A 22181-nucleotide genomic window follows, 5' to 3' on the forward strand; every position below is an offset into this window, starting at 1 on the left:
CGCAGCAGCGCACGAACCGGTCCCTGGGGCAATGAGCCCCCGCGTTAAAGCCGTTTCAGGCAACAGGACCTGGAACGACGGCGCCGACCTGCCGCCGCAGGTACGGTCCCTCTTTTTGCCCGCCTACCAAGACCTTCCCCTCCATCGCCGGTTCGGTTGGTTCGCGGTGCTGTCCGCCGATCAGACCGGCCCCCTGACCCACCTGCCCAGGCTCGGCTTGGCCCGAGGCCGCCCCTCTCCCTCCCCACCCCCTCAGCTGCCGCATTTACCTCCCGCTCCCTCCCCGGCTCCCGGGCCGGTGCCTCAGGCAGCACCCAGCGGGGCCCTGCCAGCCCGGGCTGCCCCGCAGCCTCACCCGCCCCGCTCCCCTCAGACCCCCGGGAGGCAGCCCCAGGCTCCCCGCGCCCTGACCTGCCGCAGCCGCGCTGCCGAGGCGCAACGTCCCGCCCGGGGGGGGGCCGGACCGAAACGCCGCAGGAGACCAGGAACCCCCTTTCCCCCTTCCCCCCCACGCCCCAGATGCGCACCAGGGCTGCGGGCGGCGGCGGCTGCAGAGGGGCCGGGCCCCTCCGGCACAAGAGCTCCCGCCCGAAGCCCGCGCAGGGACGCGGCTCCGCAGCTCCCGCCGCGCGCACCTGCCGGGCTGGGGCGGCGCCGCGCGGACACCCCGCCCCGCCCGGCGCGAGGCAGCGCGAGCCGCCCGCCTCAGGCACCCCCCCCCCCCCCCCAGCGCGCGGACACCTCCGCGCGGTGCCCCCCCCCCCCCCCCCCAGCCCGGCGCGCGGACACCGCAGCCCCGCACGTGTCACCCCGCCCCGCCCCCCCAAGCCCGGCGCGAGGCGGCCCCGCCCCGCCCCCGCGCGCCGCGTCACGCGCCGCGGCGTCCGGCGCCCCGGCCAGACTGCGAGTCCCAGCAGCCCGCGCGCCGGCTCCTCCCATTGGCTGGCGCCGGCCGGAAGCGCCCGGCGGGGTGACGGGTGAGGAGCGCGCGGCGCGGCCGGGGAGGCGCAGGTCGGGCCTGGGGCGGGCGCGGGCCCGGGGGGGACATGGCCCGGGGGGGACACGGCCCGGGCGGCCTGGGGGAGACATGGCCCGGGGCGGACATGGCCCGGGGCTGCCTGGGGGAGACACGGCCCGGGGCGGGCGGGGGGCGCGGTGCAGGCGGGGCCGGGGGCGGCGGCGGCGGCGGGGCTCGCTGCGCGCAGTCCGCAGGGGCCCGGGGCGGGCGAGGGCTGCCGGGGCCCGGGGTGCCGGGGCCCGGGGTGCCGGGGCGCGCACCCGTGTGTGACTCCGGTCCCGCCGCAAAGGCGAAGCCGTGGCGTAGTGCTGTGCCCTGCCGGCCCTGGGAGTCAGCCCGGGAGTTAAGTTATTTACGGGAGCGGGGGGCTGGCCCCGTGTCGCTGTGCAGTGCATTGAGAGCGCGTGTATAAATTGTTCCCTCGCTGAGGGGTGGTAGTTTCCCTCAGGTGATGTCAACAGTGCGTTTAAGTACTCCAGAGATTACTTTGCTGACAGGGCATTTACACTGGGCATATTGGGGGTTATTTTTTTTTTTTTCTCATTTCTAAAAATCTAACCCCTCCAAGGAGTCCAACATGGAAGAGTTTAAAGATGCAAGTTCACCTGAAGAGTTACTTGATCACTTAAAGCTTTCTGATCAGAAGTCTTCAGAGACTGGCCCCAAAGATGCACAGAATCCCAAAAACATTGAGAGTGGATATTCACTGTCTTCAGCCAAAGACCCCACAACAGCAGATGAGTGTTTCCATGACTGTCACGATTCCTTTGAGGCAAAAGAACCTCTGCTGGATGATGAAGGGAATCTACAGAATGATGAGAATAGCTCAAGGAAGCAGACAGAACTAGATGAAGAATACTTGCTAGAACTAGAAAAAGATATGCCAGAGGAAGAAAAACAGGTAATCTAAAGTACTAATGTTGAACATAAAAAGATATATTTCCAGTGTCACATTTCTGAATTACCTGTGACTGGCATGAAAATGGACATTTAAAACTCTCTTATGTGTCTAATTTAACTGTTCTTAATTTCTTCTTTGCCGTAACAAATATTTTTGTTGTCTTTCTTTGCTATACTTAATCATCACATTCCATTGCACGTTTTTGTCTACTTTAACCAGTTTGTAAACTTACTGAGAGAGGTTATAAGAAACAAAAATCTCCTTGTTTCATGTTATTTAGTTTGCATTCGTTGTTTTCATTTGATTAGTTGCAAGATGCTTTTCCAAACCTCAGAGCAGGTCTCAGGATACTTTTCATTTCTGAAAGGCTAGTTTATGTAATGCAGCTAATTGGGATTAAGATCCAAAGCCTGCCCAGAGCTACTTGAACATCTCAGAGCCTGGAGATTGCACAGCCTCTCTGGGCCCCTGTTCTAGTGTTTAAATACCTTCATGATGGCAACTTTTTACTTTATTTAGAATTCTTTTGTTGCAACTTGTGACCACAGGGCCATCTTTTTTCTGCATGCCTCTTGGAAGAGTCCATTTTCTCTAGCAATGAGGTCTCCTCAGAGCCACCTTTTCCTCAGGCTGAACAAGTCCCCAGTGTCCTGACCATCGTGGGGACCCTCTGTTGGGGTTCCTCTGGGAAGCTGGTATCTCTTTTTTTGTGCTGGGGAGGAGGCACCAAAACTGGGCACTCATCAAATGCTGAATTCTCTTGGGTGCTGAACAGAGGGCACTAATCACTCCTCGTGACCTACTCACTACACAGAAGCAGCAGCATCGCGTTGCCCTTGTGTCTTTCCCAGTACAAAATAATCACTGTTTAAAGCTGGAAAGATTTCCTGATGGAAAGTATTGAGGGAGCTGCAGTTCTGGTCTTTTCATAGGTTGATTTCCAGTGATATTGACTGATTGTGGCTTTCAGCTTGGTTATGAAATGGGGAGACTCCATCTCTGAGTATCACCATAGCTGTTTGGCCAAAAATGTTTCCATTGTGAACTTTGTGTATGTTCCATAGAGAGCTTTCTCAGTGGCTTATCTAAGCAGTGGTTACAATGTAGCTACTGGTTATTTCTCTAATTAAGTATTATTGGTATCTATTACAAGCAGAGCTTGAGAAATCCAGAAACTAGTGATGAAGCAGAAGTTGTAGCTATCACAGTATCCATTTGCATGATCTCACCTTCCATTCTCTGTGTAGTAAAACCATGGGGATGGGTCTTTCCTGAATTGCCACTCCATCTTGCCTCATAGTACTTGGAATTGACAGCTACACATTTTATTTTTTAAAGTGAAACATTCTGTATATTTTGAATATGAAAATAATCTGTTACATGATGTAGCTTTTAAGAAGACATACTGTAGTTAGGGTCTCAAAGCAGCTCCTGTACATCCGTTGTTCAGAGGTTTGCAAACACTTTAAACCTCCTTGCAGTTACTCAAAAGGTCATTTTTGAGAAGAAGGGCAACATGATTTTTAAAATTTACTTATTTATTTTTGGCTAGTAGCTGGACTAAATGAGGCCAAAATATTCAGAACTTGTTTCTTTGACTGTTCAGGTTGTGAGCAGACAGCAGCAGTGCTGGGGTTGCTGCTGAGGGAGTCCTTGATGAGTTCAGCCCCCTGCTGCCTCCTTGTGCCAGCACACCTCTCCGTGTGGATGTGCAGTGAACCAGTTACAGGGAATGATTCAGATGAAAAATAATGCTGTATTTTTAGATCAAGGGCAGTGCTGGTAAAGTAGACATCAAATGGCAGCCTCGTGATCGCACATCAGGGTAGATGGATTTTATTCAATTAGACTACTTGCCTAAAGAAGAAAAACTTCCTATGAAGTGTGGTTGCAGCACTGGCCATAAGCTATGAACTGAAGTCAAAAGGAGAGCTGGGTGATGCATCTCCTCCAATTAAATTTATGAAGCTACACCTTAATAGTATTACTCTTTTTTTTTTTTTTTAACTAAGCCAAATGTTATATTTTAGCAGCTTTAATAAATTAGTTCTTTTGAGCAATGTTCTCCAATAACTAGGCTGTGGAATAGAAAGTTTCTGATTTATTCTGGAGATGCAGAGACAGATTCTAGTCCTTACTCTGTGTATTTATGCATATCCTATGTGCAGGCTTTTGAAGGTAGCAGCTCTGAGTAAAAGTTCTTCCCCATGCAGAAACTGCTGCAGAGATCAAAGTAAAGGAGCAAATGGTTGTGTATTTTCTCTCAATTATATTTTGAGAGCCCCATACAGTGAGATTTCTAATTCTAAGCCACAGGAATTGCTTCCAGGGAAACAGTACTGATCCTGTAAGAAGTCTGCTCTGCATAATGAGGCAAAATGAGACATTGAAGGGCTATGAAGACACAAACCTGCAAGAAGTGTCCTTGAAAACAGATGCAGCATAGAGCCTGATTACTTGCCTGGACTTGAAACACTGAGCTTTTTTAGAATGAAGCAGCCGGAGACAAAATTCACTTGTATAAAATTTTGTTGTTGTTTCAAAAGCATGCTGATTGCTGCCTCAGCAGAGGCACTGAGCAGTAAATTGCTTTTGATGCATTACAAACAGATTTTTCTGGTTAGTTGTCATTGACGGTGATGGCTTTGACGTTGGTCTAGTCTGCAGAATTAATCAGAAGACACCCAACAGCTGCTACATGGTAATTGTTTCAGTCTGACCTGGTCCTCTTCTGGAGGGAAACCCATTAATTATTAATTTATCCAGCAGCAAGATTCTGAATCCTTCATGCTTTTCCATCATGACAGATGTTGTCTTGTTCTTTGGGCCTTGTCTGGCAAAGACTTAAGCACTTGGCCTAGTAAGCTCTTATTTTGGGTAGAGAACACTCATTTCTAGCTGCTGTAAGATGCTGGAACATATAATATTGCTCAAAAGCAGTTTCCTTCTTTGGGCTGTTGCTTGTGCATGAGAGCTACAGCTGGCTGTAACCATGCTCAGCTTCTATTTTAACACTAGGAAGTGTGTCAGCAACACAAGGAACACAGCTCTAGGGGAGGAGATTCTTGATTAGTGTCTTGTTAGCAACTCTGTAAGAATGAAGTGAAATTGATCTTCAAGAAATAGTATTTTTGAGTTATACCTGAAGATTTTTTTTTCATTTCTGGGCTAAACAGTAAAACTTCCTTCTATTTTTTTTTTTTTTTTCTGTTTTCTCCAGAAGCTCTAGGATGTCTTGGAGAACGTTGTCTTAATCAAGACATTTCTGTTAAACTGCATTCCTACTCACCTTTTCTTCCCCATACTTCTGGTTGATCCCATTGTTCTTCGATAAATTAAAGTTTCTGTATAGAATTTGCTTTTCCAGGGGTTGAAAAACTTATCTGGGATATCTTCTGAGATGGCTTCTCGGGTACAGTCATTCATTTCAGCATTTGGTGTTTTCTTAGTTCCATCTGTCCAATATAGTATAACCTGGACTCTGTCAAAGTTGCAGGTTTTTCTATACTGTTTACAAAATAAAGGCTAAGGTACAAAATGGAAGGTGGGATATGGTGAAACAAGTCATATTTTGGAGCAGTCCTCAGGTGCTGATCACTTGGATATGGTCTCAGAACTCTTTCAGGAAGAGTTATGTGGTTGGACCAAATAACCCAGGTTATTAATAGGTGAGACAATCCAACTGGCTATGCAGCAGTAAAACTTATTACATGCATTACTGACAAATACCAGTAAGGAATATATATTTTTTTAACAGTTCTCATCAGCATTCAAAAATATTTTGTGTAGCAATAAAACTTGCAAGACAATTGGGTTTTGAAGGCATCACAGTGCAGTCTTGTGAAGTATAATAAAAGGTGATCCCTATATTCAAATTCATTAATAACCTGAATCCTGTAAACAGAACAGCACCAATACTAAATAAGTTATTGGTTTGTTCAAACTGGAGAAAAAGATGGATTGCTAGAGTAAAACTGCCCTGTCTTACGGCCTGCAGAATAGAACAAGACATTCTGTTATATTTTCTGAGTTGATCAAAGCTTGGAGAAGTACATTTGAGAAGTTTACCTGTATCTGCTAAAGTACTTGAGTCCAGATGGTGACAAGAAGAACCTGGATAATGGATTGAAAACAGTCTGGAGAACAACTTGGGGTGGTAGACAAGAAGCTCAACATGAGCCGGCAATGTGCACATGCAGCCCAGAAAGCCAACAGTGTCCTGGGCTGCATCAAAAGAAACGTGGCCAGCAGGGCCAGGGAGGTGATTCTGCTCCTCTGCTCTGTGTGAGACCTCACGGTGGCCTTTCCAGTATCTGAAGGGGCTACAGGAAAGCTGGGGAGGGGCTTTTTACAAGGGCTTGTGATAGGACAAGGGTTAATGGATTAAAACTTGAAGAGTGGAGATTTAGGTTAGACATTAGGAGGAAATTCTTTAGTGTGAGGGTGGTGAGACCCTGGCCCAGGCTGCCCCGAGAAGCTGTGGCTGCCCCATCCCTGGAAGTGTCCAAGGGCAGGTTGGATGGGGCTTGGAGCAACCTGGGCTGGTGGGAGGTGTCCCTGCCCCTGCAGGGGGGTTGGAGCTAGATGATCTTTAAGGTCCCTTCCAACCCAAACCATTCAATTATTCTATTGTAACTCAGGAACAGTCACAGTTAGTCTGGCGTATGAAGTTAAACTGACTGTCAAGGATGGATGTGACCTGTTGTCTCTGCAAGTGCTGCTTACAGTTTCAGGAAGAGGTAGTGATTTGGCAGTGGAAAGACAAAAGTGTCTTTACAATGGAGTTACAATGAGCAGAGATGGGCCAGAGTCTAGCAATGCTTATTATTTTACCTTTTGAGTGTAGAGGGCAGATTTGGCAGTTTTCAAATGACAACTCTGGCAAGATTTGAAAAATAATTTTTTGGGTGACTACAACTGAAATTCAAATCCTTGAATGCATAATCCAGCAATAGCTTCACAAAACTGCAGGGGGAAGCAGATGACTACTAATGGATGACTTAGATATAGAATTGGTCTTTGAAGCTGAAAAATATATCCCTTATCTGTTTAAATTCCTAGCTTCTGTGCACCCTTTGAACTCCAGTAGTTTTAAATTGACTGCTACTTGGTGACCTTACAGAAGGGTATATGAGATGCAGATGTACATTGACACACTGTATACATAGCCTTACACAGAAGAGAGGGCAGGCATTTGCTGCTCTTGACAAAACTGGAGCCAAGAAAAATTCCCTCGCAAAGTTAAACCAGTTGATCAAATAAAATGCATAGAAAGGCCAGAGGCAGCATGGTTGGAAGTGTTACAGACTGAGGAGGTTTGTCCTTCAGCTCTCACCTGCTATATTTAAAGATTACACTTCCAGCACTTATATTGGTTACTTTAAAAACAAACTGTGTGTATACGTTGCTTTCTTAATAGTAGAATAATGCTTTAATGCTTTCATTTTGAACCCTGAGTGTTTTTGACAGAACTGAGGTCCAGGGTCTATATTTGATGGCTTTCTTTTGAATTGTTGTACTTTATTGTCAGAAGGTCAAGCTGCCTTTTCTCATTTCTTCAGATCAGGCCTCAGTCTTTAGCACCTCTTGCTTGCCAGGCAGGTTTATGTTAAGATCCTAATTTATTCAGAATAAGGACAATTATAATTCAGTATCCAAATCTGTAAACATTTCTAATAAGATCCTTCAAAAATCATATTACTAGTTTAATGTATTTATCTATTCTGGACCTTAAAATACAATTTTTTTTTTTTCTTTTTTACTTTGTACATCAAAAACTAGTGCCTGCCACTTGGAATTTGTCATCTTTGTGTTAATAGAATTTGCAAAAAACAAACTTTAAGATTTTGCAGGATTTGAATAGCAGAAAATCATAATGGAGTGTAGGTTGGGGAAGTCATGCCTGACCCCAGTGTCATATATGAGCAGCCTGAGGGAACACAGTGGGTCAAGATATCTTTTCCTCAGGCAGAGCATTCTAGGAGTTCAGTCTGACCTACTTCCCTGGATGAGGGAAGGGTAGCCTGCCCTCCAGCTACTTACATCTTTTGCTGAAAAATGAGTGGGTGGGGGACACTGAAATGACATTGTGCAAAATTTGTCCCAAGGACAAGTCACTTGCAATTTTTTCACCCTTGGCTGATACAGTCACAGTAAAATGATGAGCAGTCAATTTCCACTTGTCCCTGGAAGCTGGAAATTTAGCATACTGAGTGAAGATGTTTTGTCTTCCAAAAGCAGTTTAGTTTTTGGTTGTTCAGTTTGTTTTACCTTGGATTTGAATAGAAGACAGACTCTAACAGCATCCATTGGAGCAGTCCTTTCAGGTTAAATGTAAATTCATCCAAAATAGTTGACTTTCCACTGCTTTTGTGTTAGGGTTTTCTGTTAAAGAAATGTATATATGGAGAATAAAGTATGTGTTTGTTTCACGAATACACACGTGCTTTAGAAGGCAGTGCATTTAGGATATGATGTGCTAAGACCTATGTTCATTTTGTGGAAAAAACAGAGATTTCCTTTTGGGGATAGTCTGCTATTATGTACTTCAAATACAAATGCAGAGTGATGCATGAGGTACCCTGTAGACTTCACATTTTTGGAAAATACTGTGAAAACTGGTACAGTCGGGAACTTAAGGGACAGCTTGAAACTAATACAGGGATATCTTGAAAATGCTGCTCAAGCAATAACAGAAATACTGGTTTTGAACCAGGATTGCATCACTTGCCTTGCTGCTTTCCAGGGAGCTGAGTAAGCTGCAAACCACATACGGTGTTCTTAACAGTGCTGCTGGCTCCTGAAACATGCTTAGGCAACACCTTTTATGGCCAAATAGGCAGAAGGGACTGCAAGACTGTCACTGACATTCCTATGTCTGTAACAGTTATGTGACTAATAGTCCCTTATCCTTCAAGTTAGTGCCATTTGATTCCCAGGCAAGAGGACATACCGAGGAACAGGCTCAGGAGAGTTCTGTGAATCATCAGTTTCCCAGTGTGACAGTCTTTAAACTCCTCAGTTGCTCAGAACTTTCATCTGTCCATGTTTCCCCAGAAAACGTGGCCATACAGCCACCTCCACCTTGGTATTTGTCCCGTGCTGTTGAGACTCTGCCTGAGAAGGAATCCCACAACTGGATATTTTTTCTTTATTTTACTCTTTTTTTTTTTTTCTTTTCTTTTCAGTTAAAGCTGTCTCCTGAAGCCTTCATGCTGCAAATCACTTTTTATATTCATATTTAATACTTAACTGGGGTAAACATGTAACATTTTGTAATCTTTTTAATAAAATTAAACAAAATCATGATCATACAGGTAAAGCTTTTCATCTGGTATTCCTTGATCCTAGGGGTTCTGCATCAGAACAACTGTGATCATGTTGTAGTTCTCATTTTATAGGAAAAAAAAAGGTATTTCATTATTGTAGAGTTGTAACTTTACCTTATGCAACAGTGAATCAGTTAATGGCACTTAAAGCCCAGTTCTAAATAGGTCATGAGCAATGAAGTCAGTAGGGCTAGTGTTTCAAGCATTTGTTTTCTTGAGTGAGGGTTGTCTGTGCAGATCTTTCATGTTTTCCAGTAGGATCATCATCTCCAAACATGTTCTGTGGTGAAATCTGGCTTCTTTGTTCACTGGTTTGCAAATTACTTCTGTTGTGCTAACATTCACTGTATGCATCCAAGAGGCTTTAAAAATTTCTTTCTGTGGAGGGCCAGCTGTGCATGTGGCACTGACCTTGCTGGAGCTCTTCTGTGTGGCTCTTAGAAAGTTTTGAGTACAGCTTTCAAATGCAGTTACATACTCCCTGTGCTGAACAGCAGAATCCTGTGTGTATACAAAGAATTTGTGCTTTTAAAGCAGCTTGTGTCTTGAGTGCTTAAATTTGTTTGTATGCTTGTTATATCTGCTGTGTTGGTAATTTAGAAAGCACCAGCTGGCTTGTGTACATGAGTGCAAGTGACATTGTGGAAGGGCATGTGTAGGTTTGTCAGTCCACCCTGGAGGAAAGCCAGTTTCTAAATAATGGTGCATGTTTTGTCTGACCTATGCTTATTTATTTTTAAACATGAGGAACAATGAGTATTAGAAAATACATTTAATAGGCAAGAGGGAAAAAAAATGAGTGATCTAGATGTGCTGAAAAGGTCAGATGATCTTTTACTGTATAATTTTGTGTGTCACAACTGAATGCCATTCTCCTGGGCCTAGTTTTCAGAGCATTGTGATCTCTTATTACTAAGATGGTGACAATGGTTGGGTGAATTATTTTTCAAAACCAATAAAAGCAAGAGGAGAGAACCTCTGATTTTGTATTGTTTGTCAGCTACTTGGCATAGCTGTGAGATGGTGCAGCGCTCCACAAAGAGTACTATATTTAGCTGTTTCCAAGGAGATGTTCTGTGCGATATTGATAATTGCATTAATCCTTGATTTACACAATCTGCAAGGAGGGAAACTGCTCCTTTTTCTAGCGTTGGCTTTTTAATTGCTCGATGATCTGTAATTTATAGACACCTTGATTTAAGTCCTTTGTGTATGCATGTGTGTTGGCGGCCAAATCAGGGGTCAAATGATCCTTTTTCTACCATAGCAATGATTCATGAACGTGAGCACTGTCTCACTTATACTGCTTTGATTTTACTTGTGTGAGGTATGTCTGCCTGTGAAAGGCTTCCACTGTAAATAGGTTGAAGAGATGGCTTGGTGACATCCTGTGTTTTCTGTGTCAAGGGCTAAGAGCATTCATGTCAACTTCACTTGTGCCAAGAGCACTGTTAAGATATTCATGGTTGAAAACACAACTCCTCTCAGCATGTGCTATTTTCACCGTGTAACAGAATAATCTTCCTGTCTCTGGGTCTGATGGGTTAGTGACTCTCTGCAGAAGAAACCTTTCAGGGCAGTATTGTCCATAAACTTGTTTCTAATGCAGTCAGCTCAACATGTTTTCTACCTCTCTGAAAGTAACTGTGAATTTCTGAGGTGGAATTATTTTAAGCAGAACTTTTGGGACATTACATCTAAAATACATGCTACATAGTTGACCTGCACTGATTGAATTAAATTGAGTTGGAAAGGAGAAGCAAATAACCAGCTAAAAAGATAACAGATGTAATTCACTATGAATGCACTTTCTGCATACTGTTGCCCATGAACTGGAGCTTTTTAATTGCCTTGTTATTATACTTCAGTGTTTCATGGGTTATATAAAGTATATCATGTCACAGTAAATATAAGCCATGATCTTGGTGCTAGTTAAAATTCTTCAGGTTATATTTTATTCTGATTTCCATTCATACTTTATTTGGGACTGCAGCTGACCTACTTGTTCATTTCAATTAAATACTTTGAGACATTGTCTTTTCTTTTGTAGAAAAGAAGAAAGGAGAGCACAACGCTGAAGGAAAAAGGAAATGAGCAGTTCAAGAAAGGAGGTGGGCTGATAATCTTTTAACACTATATGGATGTTAGAGAATCATAAATTCTTAGGCATTATGGTGATGTTGCAGAAAACCCATAGGAAGATCTCACACTTACCATCATTCGGATTGATCACATATTATTTTTCATGCAGCTCTAGAGAACAGAAGGGGATAGCAGGCCTCCTGAGGAGTTAAGTTTAAATCACAAAGACTTGGATTACTAAAGCAGGATTCTTGTGAAAGCTAGTGTTTGAATCCAAGAACATGATACAGAACTGACTGCTTTTCAAATGCCAAGGTTTCTTTTACTAATCAAAAAAGGCTTCCACTAGGCTCCAAGTTTTGCTAATTCACGTCCTTAGAATTGATGCAGGGCTCAGTAGCTCTCATACCTTTGTGTATTTGCATGTTTCTTTTTATCCACTGGCTCTGTTACACATTTTATTTTTGTGTGTGTGTGCGCGCGTATATATACAGACATCTATATATTCATATATACACGTACTATGTACATCTATATGTGCTTACATGTATATTTATATACATATGTGTACATGTATGTACCTATATAGACACGTGTGTATATATGTTACACACACATAAACACAGGTACATATATGAGCAAAAAAATCTAGAGGTATGTAAATTTTTAGCTTATGCCAGAGCTGGACATGTTCTGATCATAGGTAATATGTAACAATGGAGTTGAGTTCAGTAATAAATAACTGTACCAATGCTTTTAATTAAAAAACATAAAGGGGGAAATTATTTTTACATGTACCTTTCATTTAATCTTCTGGTGGGTAGAGGATTCACAGAGAAACCAGGAAATGCAGATTTGTACTTTCCTCAGTCAGCAGGGACACAGACACGTAAATTCCTCTTCCCAGAAGTATACTCTGATAACCAGTGTCCATCCTGTTGGAGGTCTCCAATTGTCTGCTGAGAGAGCAAAATTCCTGGAGAATGATGTACCAGTTCAGGCAAGCATCAGAGCAGGCAGCAGGAAACAGCTCAGACCATGAAAGCAGCAAGCCTGTATTGTTGGCTTCATCGTCTTGTGAATTCTCACCCGTAGCCTCTTCTTGACAAATTCTTTGGGAAATCTTTTTGGTGTGCCTGTCCTTGCCAAAGTGCTTAGTATTAAGAAATGCACAACCTTTTAAGCACCTGGATGGTCATCAACTGTTGTGCACAGAAGGAGCTGCTCTGTTCCACAGACAGTGCACTGGTCAGGTGTCAGGGCATTGTTCAGTCAGCACAGGGCCTTGTCGCTCCTGACTCTGCCTTTATTAGAGAATCAGTAACTTGATCATCCCATGTCATTTACCACTGGTCCTGGCTGTAGAGCAGACTTGATGACAGATGTCCTTGGGGGTGCTAATGGGTTTGTGGTGACTGACCCTTCAAGTCAGTCATTGGAGATGATGTGGCAAATAAAATATCTCTGTAGCTGCTTTGAACAGGTGTCAGGTCAGTGTTTCAGCACATGCTTCCTTTCAGATCAAGGATACTCTTAATCTAAAGAGATTCTGCCTCTAAGGCTGGTGCTCAAATAGAACAAAATAATTTCAGGGATGAGAATTTTATGCATGTCATGCTGCACTTGTTACATTATGCTTAGGACTGTATTTCTGCTTTTATAAGGGTGTTGATTTTAAAATAATAGTAATTGATCTGTGTACTATTTAGTAATGGACTTTGTCTGGAAGCAGCTACTGATTCTGCTTTAACATTACATCATACAGTGAGAAATGTTTCTAAAGAAGTCTTAGCCATGTGTTCACTGACTGTACTGGCATTTGAAACAAATATGTTTTTGTTTTTTTGCTATTGTATCTGCAGACTATGGAGAAGCAGAAGACTCTTACACGAAGGCTCTGCAGATCTGTCCAGCTTGCTTCCAAAAAGATAGGGCTGTTTTATTTTCAAACAGAGCTGCTGCAAAAATGAAACAGGTGAATATTCTTTTTGTTTTACAAAACACCATGCATTGATTATATGACAAAATTTAGTAATGAAGTCACTAGGGTTGCATAAAGGAGGGCAAAGTAATAAAGCTGTGTGCAGGTTTTGTTGCTTGTTCAGTCTGTCCTGCTCCCAGGAGAAATGCTGGTGTGCTTGGTTTTCCTGAGGATGAATGCAAACCTGAACGTTGCAATTGGAACAGCTGTTCAGAGTTGCTCTGCTGCATGTTTAAAACACTGATTTTTCTTTCATTCTCTCTATTTTAATGTTTAGTGCATGCAGACCATGTATTAGATTGTTGAGAATTGTAACTAGTTAGTGTTTTTTCAAAAAGCCTTGATTGCCATATACTTGTCTTCATTTAATTGGCTCAAATGCTCTTAAGCATAAGCAGGTCTTCCCTAACTGTGGCTTTATTGTTGCAGTTAATCTCTCCCTTCACTGTTGCTATAAAGTAGGATGGACCTATATAGTCAGGCATGGTGTGGATAGAATGGCTGCAGCTTTCTTCCTGTGTTTTCTATTCCTTGATCAGGGACAAGTGCCCAGATGTTACCAGAATCAGCAATGCACTTGGGTAGTATGGAAGGCACAGAACACAACTTGTCTGAACAAAAACTTTCAGTTACTTAGAAAGAGGAGATACTAAAAATTCAAGAAAAAATACTCACTTTTTTGCCTTTATTACTACAGAAAAGTAGCACAGTAACTCCTATCTTCAGTTTACCCTCCTGCAAAGGAAACTTCTCTGCATTTTTCCTCCAGTATTGAAACAAATGCAGCTCTGTTTAGAAATGTACCTTGCAGCTATGTTTAGACATAAATAAATACATTCTTACTCAGCATAGAGTATGCTTGTTCAGCTAGAATTAACTAACTTGCCATTGGGATACTGGATTGTTTGAGCAGACAAGGAAAAAAATGGAATAAAATATGAAATAACAGATACTGGAACTTCTCAAATATGAAAACTGTGGACTGAAAAACCTCCTTGTAATCCTGATGTTAACTATTCATATGACCAGGAAACTAATCCAATAGTGCCCAAAGAAGCCCAAGATGATCAAAGAACTGTTCACAAACTAATGTATCTCACCAGTGTATATCAGTGGAACCTAACAGACTGATAGATTGGTCTGAAATATAAATAAATCTGAAAATAGATTTGTATTATTAACGACCTCCCCACTCAGTTTGTTCTTCCATACCTGCTGCCCTCACTTGCTCTGCACTACAATAAAGGCTTGCGAGGCATTCTTCTCTGAGGCAGCGTCTGTTTTGTGGAGGAGAGAATCATTCCTTGGGTATAGAAAGATTACTGCTACTTGGAACAACAATACAAGCACTGAACAGCCTGATTGATTGATTTATTTCTTTTAATTTATTTATTTTTTTAAGCCTTTTTAGTTTGACTGAAAATAGGATCTGTGTCTCAGCTCTTGCTTTTTTTCTGGTTTCAGTGTAAGCAGATTCCCTGGATCCCATCTTCTAATGATGGTTGTCAGGATGCACTAAAATCTTGTCCTACACCTTCTGGAAGTTTCATGCATTATCCTTGTAGAGAAATCTTATTAGTGCTAAAGGCAGTATCTGCTTCCCAAAAGACTTAGCTCCCACAAACAAAAATTTATCTGGGACTCTTGGGAACAGTATATTTGAACCCCTTAATTGTAGCAAAGTTGCAGGTGGGTTAAGCCAAGGCCTGCAGATGAGTCAGCTGTTGGCAGCCTGCTGCTGGGGTTGGGTGCAGGCCCAGGAGCAGGGCAGCCTCCACTGAGGGGAAGCTAATCACTGATAAAGAGCTTTACATCAGAAGTAGGGGTATGAAAAGCCTTGATTACATGAACATCCAGTTCCTCAGAATGCCAGACAAACCTTTTTGCTTGCAATTGTAAATAATCTGATTCCCAAGAAATATAACAAAAATAAAACAAAACTGTTTTGTGTTCTAGGACAAGACAGAAGCTGCCCTCAGTGACTGCAGCAAAGGTATGACTTTTTTTTCTGTGTGCTGCTCTTGTGCCAGGCCTTTCATGCATAAATTATGTCATTTAGTGGCTTACTGCAGAGCTATAATTTTGGGCATAAAAGTCTTTAAAGAATTTGAAGAAAAGCTGTGATGGAGACACCTGAATCTAAAATTATTTATATTATTTATTTTGTAACATGTCTATCAAACTGTACCTGTCTATAATAATTTACTTTCTATTCTCTTGTGCTAATAAGGCTGCTGTTTGTACCTTTTAATAGGAAAATCTTTTTATTATGGAAGCAGTCTCCTTATGCCTACTTTTTAAACCCACTTCCACCTGCCATTCCCCCCCAAAAAAATCTTGATTTAATCCCAGATTCCAAAGAACTGTGAGGCCTTGTAGAACTAAATGCATTATCAAGTCCCTTTTATGCAAGGCTTTTGCTTTGTCACAAGGGCTTATGGTCCTGCTCTTGTCCTGCATAGTGTTCTCTCTGCAACTTCTGGTGAAATAATTTCAGCTGTGCACTGCTTTATTGCTTCCACTCACTCACCCATGCTCCAATATTTGTTAAACTCCCCATGACAGCTGAGGCAGAAAGTCCAAATTGCCAGTCAGAAAACAAATCCAACTGCTGTTGTGCCAGTACTGCTTGTATGCTAAATGTGAGTTTCTACATGCTAAAAGGATTTTTGAAGGTAACAAATTCTAGCTGGCCTCGGTCACTTTGGGGGTTTGCCTTGTTTTGGTGCTGGTGCATTTTGAAAAACATTTCTGCTAATTTTGTAGTGCCTGAAAGGAAATCATTCTGCTTTGCTGCAGTGAGAATCAAACCTACCATCACTTGACACTCCCCAGGGACTTGGCTTACAAACTGCAATGCAACACTTGGAGAACAGCAGAGCAGTTCACACTAACCTGCAACTTGCTGACTGTAGCATTGTCTTTGTCCTTCCAGAAGAAATAAACTAGAATATTTAGCTGGATAATCCTAGATTTAATTGTCCCAAGAACCATTTTAATGGGTTAATAATTAGAAAATGGGCAGTTTTGTATACTCCCTCTTTCTATGATGAAAAATGGATGAAGAAATCATTAAGAAATTACCATTGGCAGATTACTATTAATTGCATCTCTAAGTTGTTAGGGTCATCATAAGGAGAGGACAAGCTTAAATTCAGTCAATATGTCCCTCTGCTAACTTGTAGAGCTTACTGTGGATTCCTAGCCCAATTTTGACTGATACTAAATTCAGAAGAACACAGGTAGTTCTGGAGTTTGTCTCAACTTGAACTGAGATAAGCAGGAAAATGCTTTTTCCCTGCTATGTTTAGGTATATTTAACTTTAGCTGTAATCTAATAAAGTACACTTATTATTAATCTTTTGTATAATTAATGTCTTATAGGTCCTTAAAATTTCTGAAGTGTCACTTAGAAGCTCTGCATGTATAGTATTGCAAAATTAAATGTTTGTGCCTTATAAATCACTTCTGCCTGTGATAGAACGTAGGCATTAACTGAAATGTGATCATATGCATTAGTCTTTCACAGGCAGATGTATGCCTTTCTGAATAATGACTTAGCTTTTAAACTGTGAGTCTTCTTGATTCTAAACTACATTATAAAGATAACTATTAAAAATGTAATACACACTTAAGAATTCATTTGAAAGGGTATAGAAGGGTTTCAGGTAAAATGCTGTTATTTGTTTTTGTTTTCTAGCAGTGGAATTGGATCCTAACTATATTAGAGCTTTGCTGAGGAGAGCAGAATTATATGAAAAAACAGAAAAACTAGATGAAGCTCTGGAAGATTATAAGGCAATCCTAGAAAAAGACCCATCAGTTCATCAAGCCAGAGAAGCTTGCATGGTAAGCCTTTTTAGTACACTTTGGCCTAACTTTAAATCAAGTTATTTTCTCTCCTATTCTAAATATTTAATGCTGTTTATGAAGGCAGCTTCATATGCAGTGGTGATAACTTTTTTCCAAGTCTGAAAGTGAAGTGGTTTTCTCATCTGGTTTCAAGAAAGGAAGACTGCCACAATGCATGACAATCCTCAGGTCCATAAGGCATAGTCCTCTTTTTACCTTTGTAAAATGAAGGAAAGTAAATGTGTGTTCTGAGCTGTAAGCATCTAATTACATGTTCAGCTGTGAAAGTGCACACACTTCACTCTTGTAATTGTATTTCTGCACGTGCTAGAAAAGGTTGCCTGAACTACTGCTGCAGTTTAGTAGCCATCATTTCCACACAGATCTGCTATTTGGAGATCAGAATTGCAGCACCCTATAACACAGTTCTTGCTTGCTGTTTCATCACTGGGTCTCTGATTTTCTTTTAGAAGAATTATTTTTCTATTGGTAAATTTGCAGTCAAATGCCTTTATGGCATAATTGTAATTATTTTTTTGATCACATGATCATATAACTTTGAGAAAGGCAGAGAGACAGGATTCTGTCAGTCTGTATCTATATTTGTATCTACTTTAAAATGTTGATATTTTTGTTTCTTGATTTAGCAGTTTTCTGTTCCTGTTCTTTGCTATACCTTGTGTGCATATTGGCCACGTGGAGTTATTTTACTAAGAGTGACAGAAGTCTGCTATTAATCTTCAAAAACTTAGCTTTTCACTTGAAGAAAAAGGCACCTCGTGGTTGTAAACAGCAACCTCTCCTAACTCAGTTACTTTCTTTGTTCTAAACAACAAAAAAAAAAGCTTTTGCAGACTAGTGCTGTGTTCCAGTGTCCACTTTAAATCAAATTACAAATACTTCAGGATTAAAAATGATTTGCAGAATCTTTGCCATATCTCTTGTAAGTGTAAGGAAATGCTTTCCTTGGCCTTTAGGATGTGTCAGCTTAGATGAAAAAAGGCAAACCCCTAGCATTTCCTGAAACCCCAATCTAACATGTAAATAATCCCTACTTAATGGGGATTTAAAGTCACTGCCACAGCCTGCTGATTTGGTGTTTTAAGTAACTCTTTGTGTAAAATACTAGCAGGAAGTGATTTTTCTAGAGATATTTAGTGTGTTAATGCCCAGTGTGGAAAATAGCTGTGGATTTGACAAGTTCAGAGGGTCTTTTCACATGGGTAGCAAGAAGGGAAATGTATTTTGTACAGAAAGCTCCTCTTACAGGCTGCTTGCTGTTCTTTTTAAAAAGAGGTTATGAAGGCTGTGTTGAAGGGATACGTGTGGTAGATATGTAACCAGACATCCTATGGTTTTGAAGGAACATGTACTAATGAAAGGTAGCCATCAGAAAAAGTAATCACTTTTTATCAAAATGAGAGCTTCAGGTCATGGAGATTCAGGAATCATTTGCAAGCACCAGAGAGCCTGGAAAGAGCTGATCACCTTCTGCAGGGAAAATAACAATAGAACTATTCTTTACTTTCATTTTAAGGTAAATGGATACAATTTGAAAACATAATTCTTAGTTGGGTACCCAAATCTATATGCCAATCCTTGACTTTTTCTATACCTGGTCAAATTTTCAGAGCATCATTATTTCAGTTCAGCTTCACATCAGTGAACATGCAACATATTTTGCCCCATAAAGAAAAAAAAATCAATTGCTTCATGTACAAAATTATCTCTAAAACCATTTTGAATATGTTGATGCAGAAGTATTTCTGAAAGGCTTAGGTTTAATTGTTTTAACTCTCCATTTGGGAAAATGAATCATTAGTAGTGATTCCCCCTGCTGCCTTTTCCCCATACTATGGTGTTGTAAATGACAGACTAGAAGCTGCTTTTATAGCATATTAGACAAGAAGCCTTGCCTGAAATTACTTCCTTTGGGACTGGATCAGTTGCACTGACAGCAGAAAAATATTCTGCTTAACTGTGTAACTCCTGTAAGGGTTTCCCAAAACAGCTAAACTGATCTGCTAACTGTCTGCTGCTTCTGAAGCTGCCCAGTTGCTTTTCTTGTGCTAGCACTGGTAGTAGCTCGTGTCCAGCCCTAGGGGATGGCTGGTTCTCTGTATGAGTCTGGCAGACAAAGAACTCTGCTAAAGAGAAAACCAGTAACAAGCAAGCAAAAAAAGCCAGGAATCAAAAAGCCCCAAAATAAATACTTGTATATTGCCTTGGCTTTTTGCAGTCAGACAAGTCCTACTGCAAATGCTAGTGAGAAGGAAAGAAGACGTGGTCAAGGCAGTGCAGGAATTGGGGCCACCCCTTTTGGCAGCACCCACTGACAAGGTCAGTTTTACTGTACTGTGAACCAGCCACTTCATGCTGGTTACATGCATCTGGTTGAGAGCAGGAGAGCACTTTATCACCTAGCTCTTGGCAATGCTTAATAAATGACAGGCTTGTCAAGCATCATTACTGCATGGGTAGTGAATGTGATGGGTCCATCACAGGCTAGAAAAGAGTATTTGTGTTGGCCTTGTTTATAGTCTTCTAGCTGAGACTATGGCTTATTTGATCCAGGAATTCAGCCAAGGACTCTGCTGACATTTCTAAAGGAAATGAGGGTGTTTATTTTCTGTAGTCTTTTAGCACTACACTAGCTCCAGCGTGAGGCCTGGTGCAATCCAGCCCATTACTTGGTAAAACTGTGTTAGTGTATAAGGACTGCCTTCCAGCAGCTCATCATACAAACAACAGCTGTGAAGAGCAGACAGATTGTTTTGAACCACCAGTCAGGACTCCACAGATTGAGACTTGAGAACACTGTCAGTAGCTGGTACAAAGTGTAAGGAATTGAAAATGGGTGTTTTGGCTGATTGGAACCCCCTGAAAGCATAGATAAGGACCTTTACAACTCTGGCAAAACCACAGGTTTCTTTCAATGAGTATACCTCTAATCATCTCAGAAAAGAGCCCTTGCTCAATAACCACTGGAAATTTGGGCTAGAAGAGAATCATAAACAGTGCTGCTGTTCTTCCTGGCCATCTTTCAGGAATTATTTAGAACAATCAGTAATTTATTCTTGATTTTTGTAGCTGGGAAGTACAGACATTGACTGTTACATATACCTTCTGCTCCTTGACCTCATTTTACTAGGCAGAGGCTTTAGGCTCACATGTGGTGCAGAACGCTCTGTACAAAATACCCTCAATTTACACTGCAGTGGGATTTAGGACATTCTGCCCTGAGTTAGTCCTGTTCTTTGTCAAGTTTCAGGGTAGAAGCAATCTTTTGAGACTGACACCTAAAACTCTTGAAAAATTGTTAGGGAAGTACTGACAGCTAGTTCTACACTTTAAAAAATATTCATAATAAATCTCTAAATGTTGTAATACAAAAACAATTCCAGCTGTAAAGTTGACTCCACATATATGCTTAACATATTGAATGTGTAGGAGACTAAGAAGCTTTGCTTTATTGTAAGGTAAAGTAAAATTATTTTTTTTTGCAGAAATACTGCAGCATTTTTTCCCCCTCGCTGGCAATGAAATTGATCTATCAAGAGAATATGCAGATTAGCTCCATTCACTGCTAGAGCAAATCTTTGTCCTTCCTCTACACAGAAAATACTTCATGTACTGCTTTAGGAAATGTCATGATCTTGTTAAATGACAGCTTAAAAATATTAAATACAGTAGTTCTTAGATTTGATTCTTCATTTGATAGCTGCTCTAAAATTTCAGTACTTTTATATTTCAGGAGTAACATACTAGTGTTTGATTTCAATCCTACTGTCACACTGCAGTTACTTTTGAAATCTTCAATGTCAAATTAAACAGTTTGAAATTACAATGTTTTGTGGTCAAATAATCCCTACTGATGCTTTTCTAGAAAGTGCTTAATTATATGGTATCAATCTTTGGGGGTTTTTTTTAGCAGATGTGTAACAGTGTTGTGTGGATTTTAGCTTCAACTCAGCTTTGAGGTACTGGCAAACCAGATAAAGTTATTTACCAAAAGAAGCTGCACTTGGAGATAAATATCATAGACACCTGATAAACATCTGTCCTTATGGACATTTTTCTATTGATAACTAACCTTGCAGATACATTCTGGAGTAAGAAATGCTGAGTCTTTGGAATAGTAGTATTCAGACAGACAGAACATTGAGTATGTATTTCAGATCAAGGATTTGTGTCTTCATTTCCTGCTAAAGCCTAATATCCAAATGGGAGAGGCACATGCAATATAAGCCAAACTTGTCCAAGACTCAGCAGACCTCACAGCTACAATGCAAACTGAATTTAGAGCCAGGGCTTATCCACACATGTTTTCATGCAGCCAGCCTAGGTCCAGATCTGCACCTGACTAGAAAAGCCCCTCTGGGTCAGCAGGAGTCAGATCCATCTAAGTCTGACTGGGCTAATTAGATTTGGTTCACTAGTAGTGATGCTGGGCCTGGGCTGGTTTCAAGCATATCTGCATTCTGTTCCTTAGTACTTGTTTTTCTGTTGGGGTTTTTTTCTGGGATATGCCATCTAACTTCCCCACCACTATAGAAACTGAACTGTATTTGCCTCTGCTCACCAGTGTATCCTGCATTGGAGAGGAACAGCAGCAGCCTTTTCAATAGGCTTTTCCTTGAGATGAACATCTTATTTCACTGTGGCAATGGTATCAGGATGACAAACCTATCCATGACGACTGGAGCTGTAAATGACAGGAAGGAGCACGATTAGGAAATTAATTCTTTAACTAGGTTGAGAAGCCAATTATCACAAGGGAAGTGTTTCAGAAGTGAATTCCACACCTGTTACCATAGTCTGCAACTGTAATTAATTTACTGATAGCACCAATACAGCAGATCTGTCTTATTTGCCATGACCTACAGAAGAAGAGACAGCAGAGTTATGCATATATTTGCATGCTGAACTGCCAGAATTCTGCAGTAATAAGCATAGTATAAAAGCTTGAAATTGTGCTTCTGAGAAATATCTTTAAAGATGTATAAAGAGTGACTGTCA

At 41.5% G+C, this 22181-nt stretch overlaps 1 protein-coding gene across 3 annotated transcripts in view; it reads left to right on the plus strand.

Annotated features, from left to right (window-relative positions):
• The first annotated feature begins 16 nt into the window (after window positions 1-16).
• The window catches only part of TTC1 (tetratricopeptide repeat domain 1), a 31581-nt gene continuing 9416 nt past the window's right edge, over window positions 17-22181 (plus strand). Inside the window, exons 1-6 of one of the 3 annotated variants that reach the window (XM_051631508.1) lie at window positions 17-100; window positions 1587-1919; window positions 11298-11358; window positions 13192-13304; window positions 15267-15303; window positions 17011-17159. In XM_051631508.1, the coding sequence (XP_051487468.1) occupies window positions 32-100; window positions 1587-1919; window positions 11298-11358; window positions 13192-13304; window positions 15267-15303; window positions 17011-17159 (762 nt within the window). In that variant the 5' untranslated portion in view covers window positions 17-31. Of the gene's footprint in view, window positions 101-944; window positions 1012-1586; window positions 1920-11297; window positions 11359-13191; window positions 13305-15266; window positions 15304-17010; window positions 17160-22181 lie in introns of those variants that run through there. The other 2 variants (XM_051631510.1, XM_051631509.1) reach the window with 2 other exon arrangements.

Source organism: Apus apus, chromosome 13, assembly GCF_020740795.1.
Source record: "Apus apus isolate bApuApu2 chromosome 13, bApuApu2.pri.cur, whole genome shotgun sequence".
Classification (NCBI taxonomy): domain Eukaryota; kingdom Metazoa; phylum Chordata; class Aves; order Apodiformes; family Apodidae; genus Apus; species Apus apus.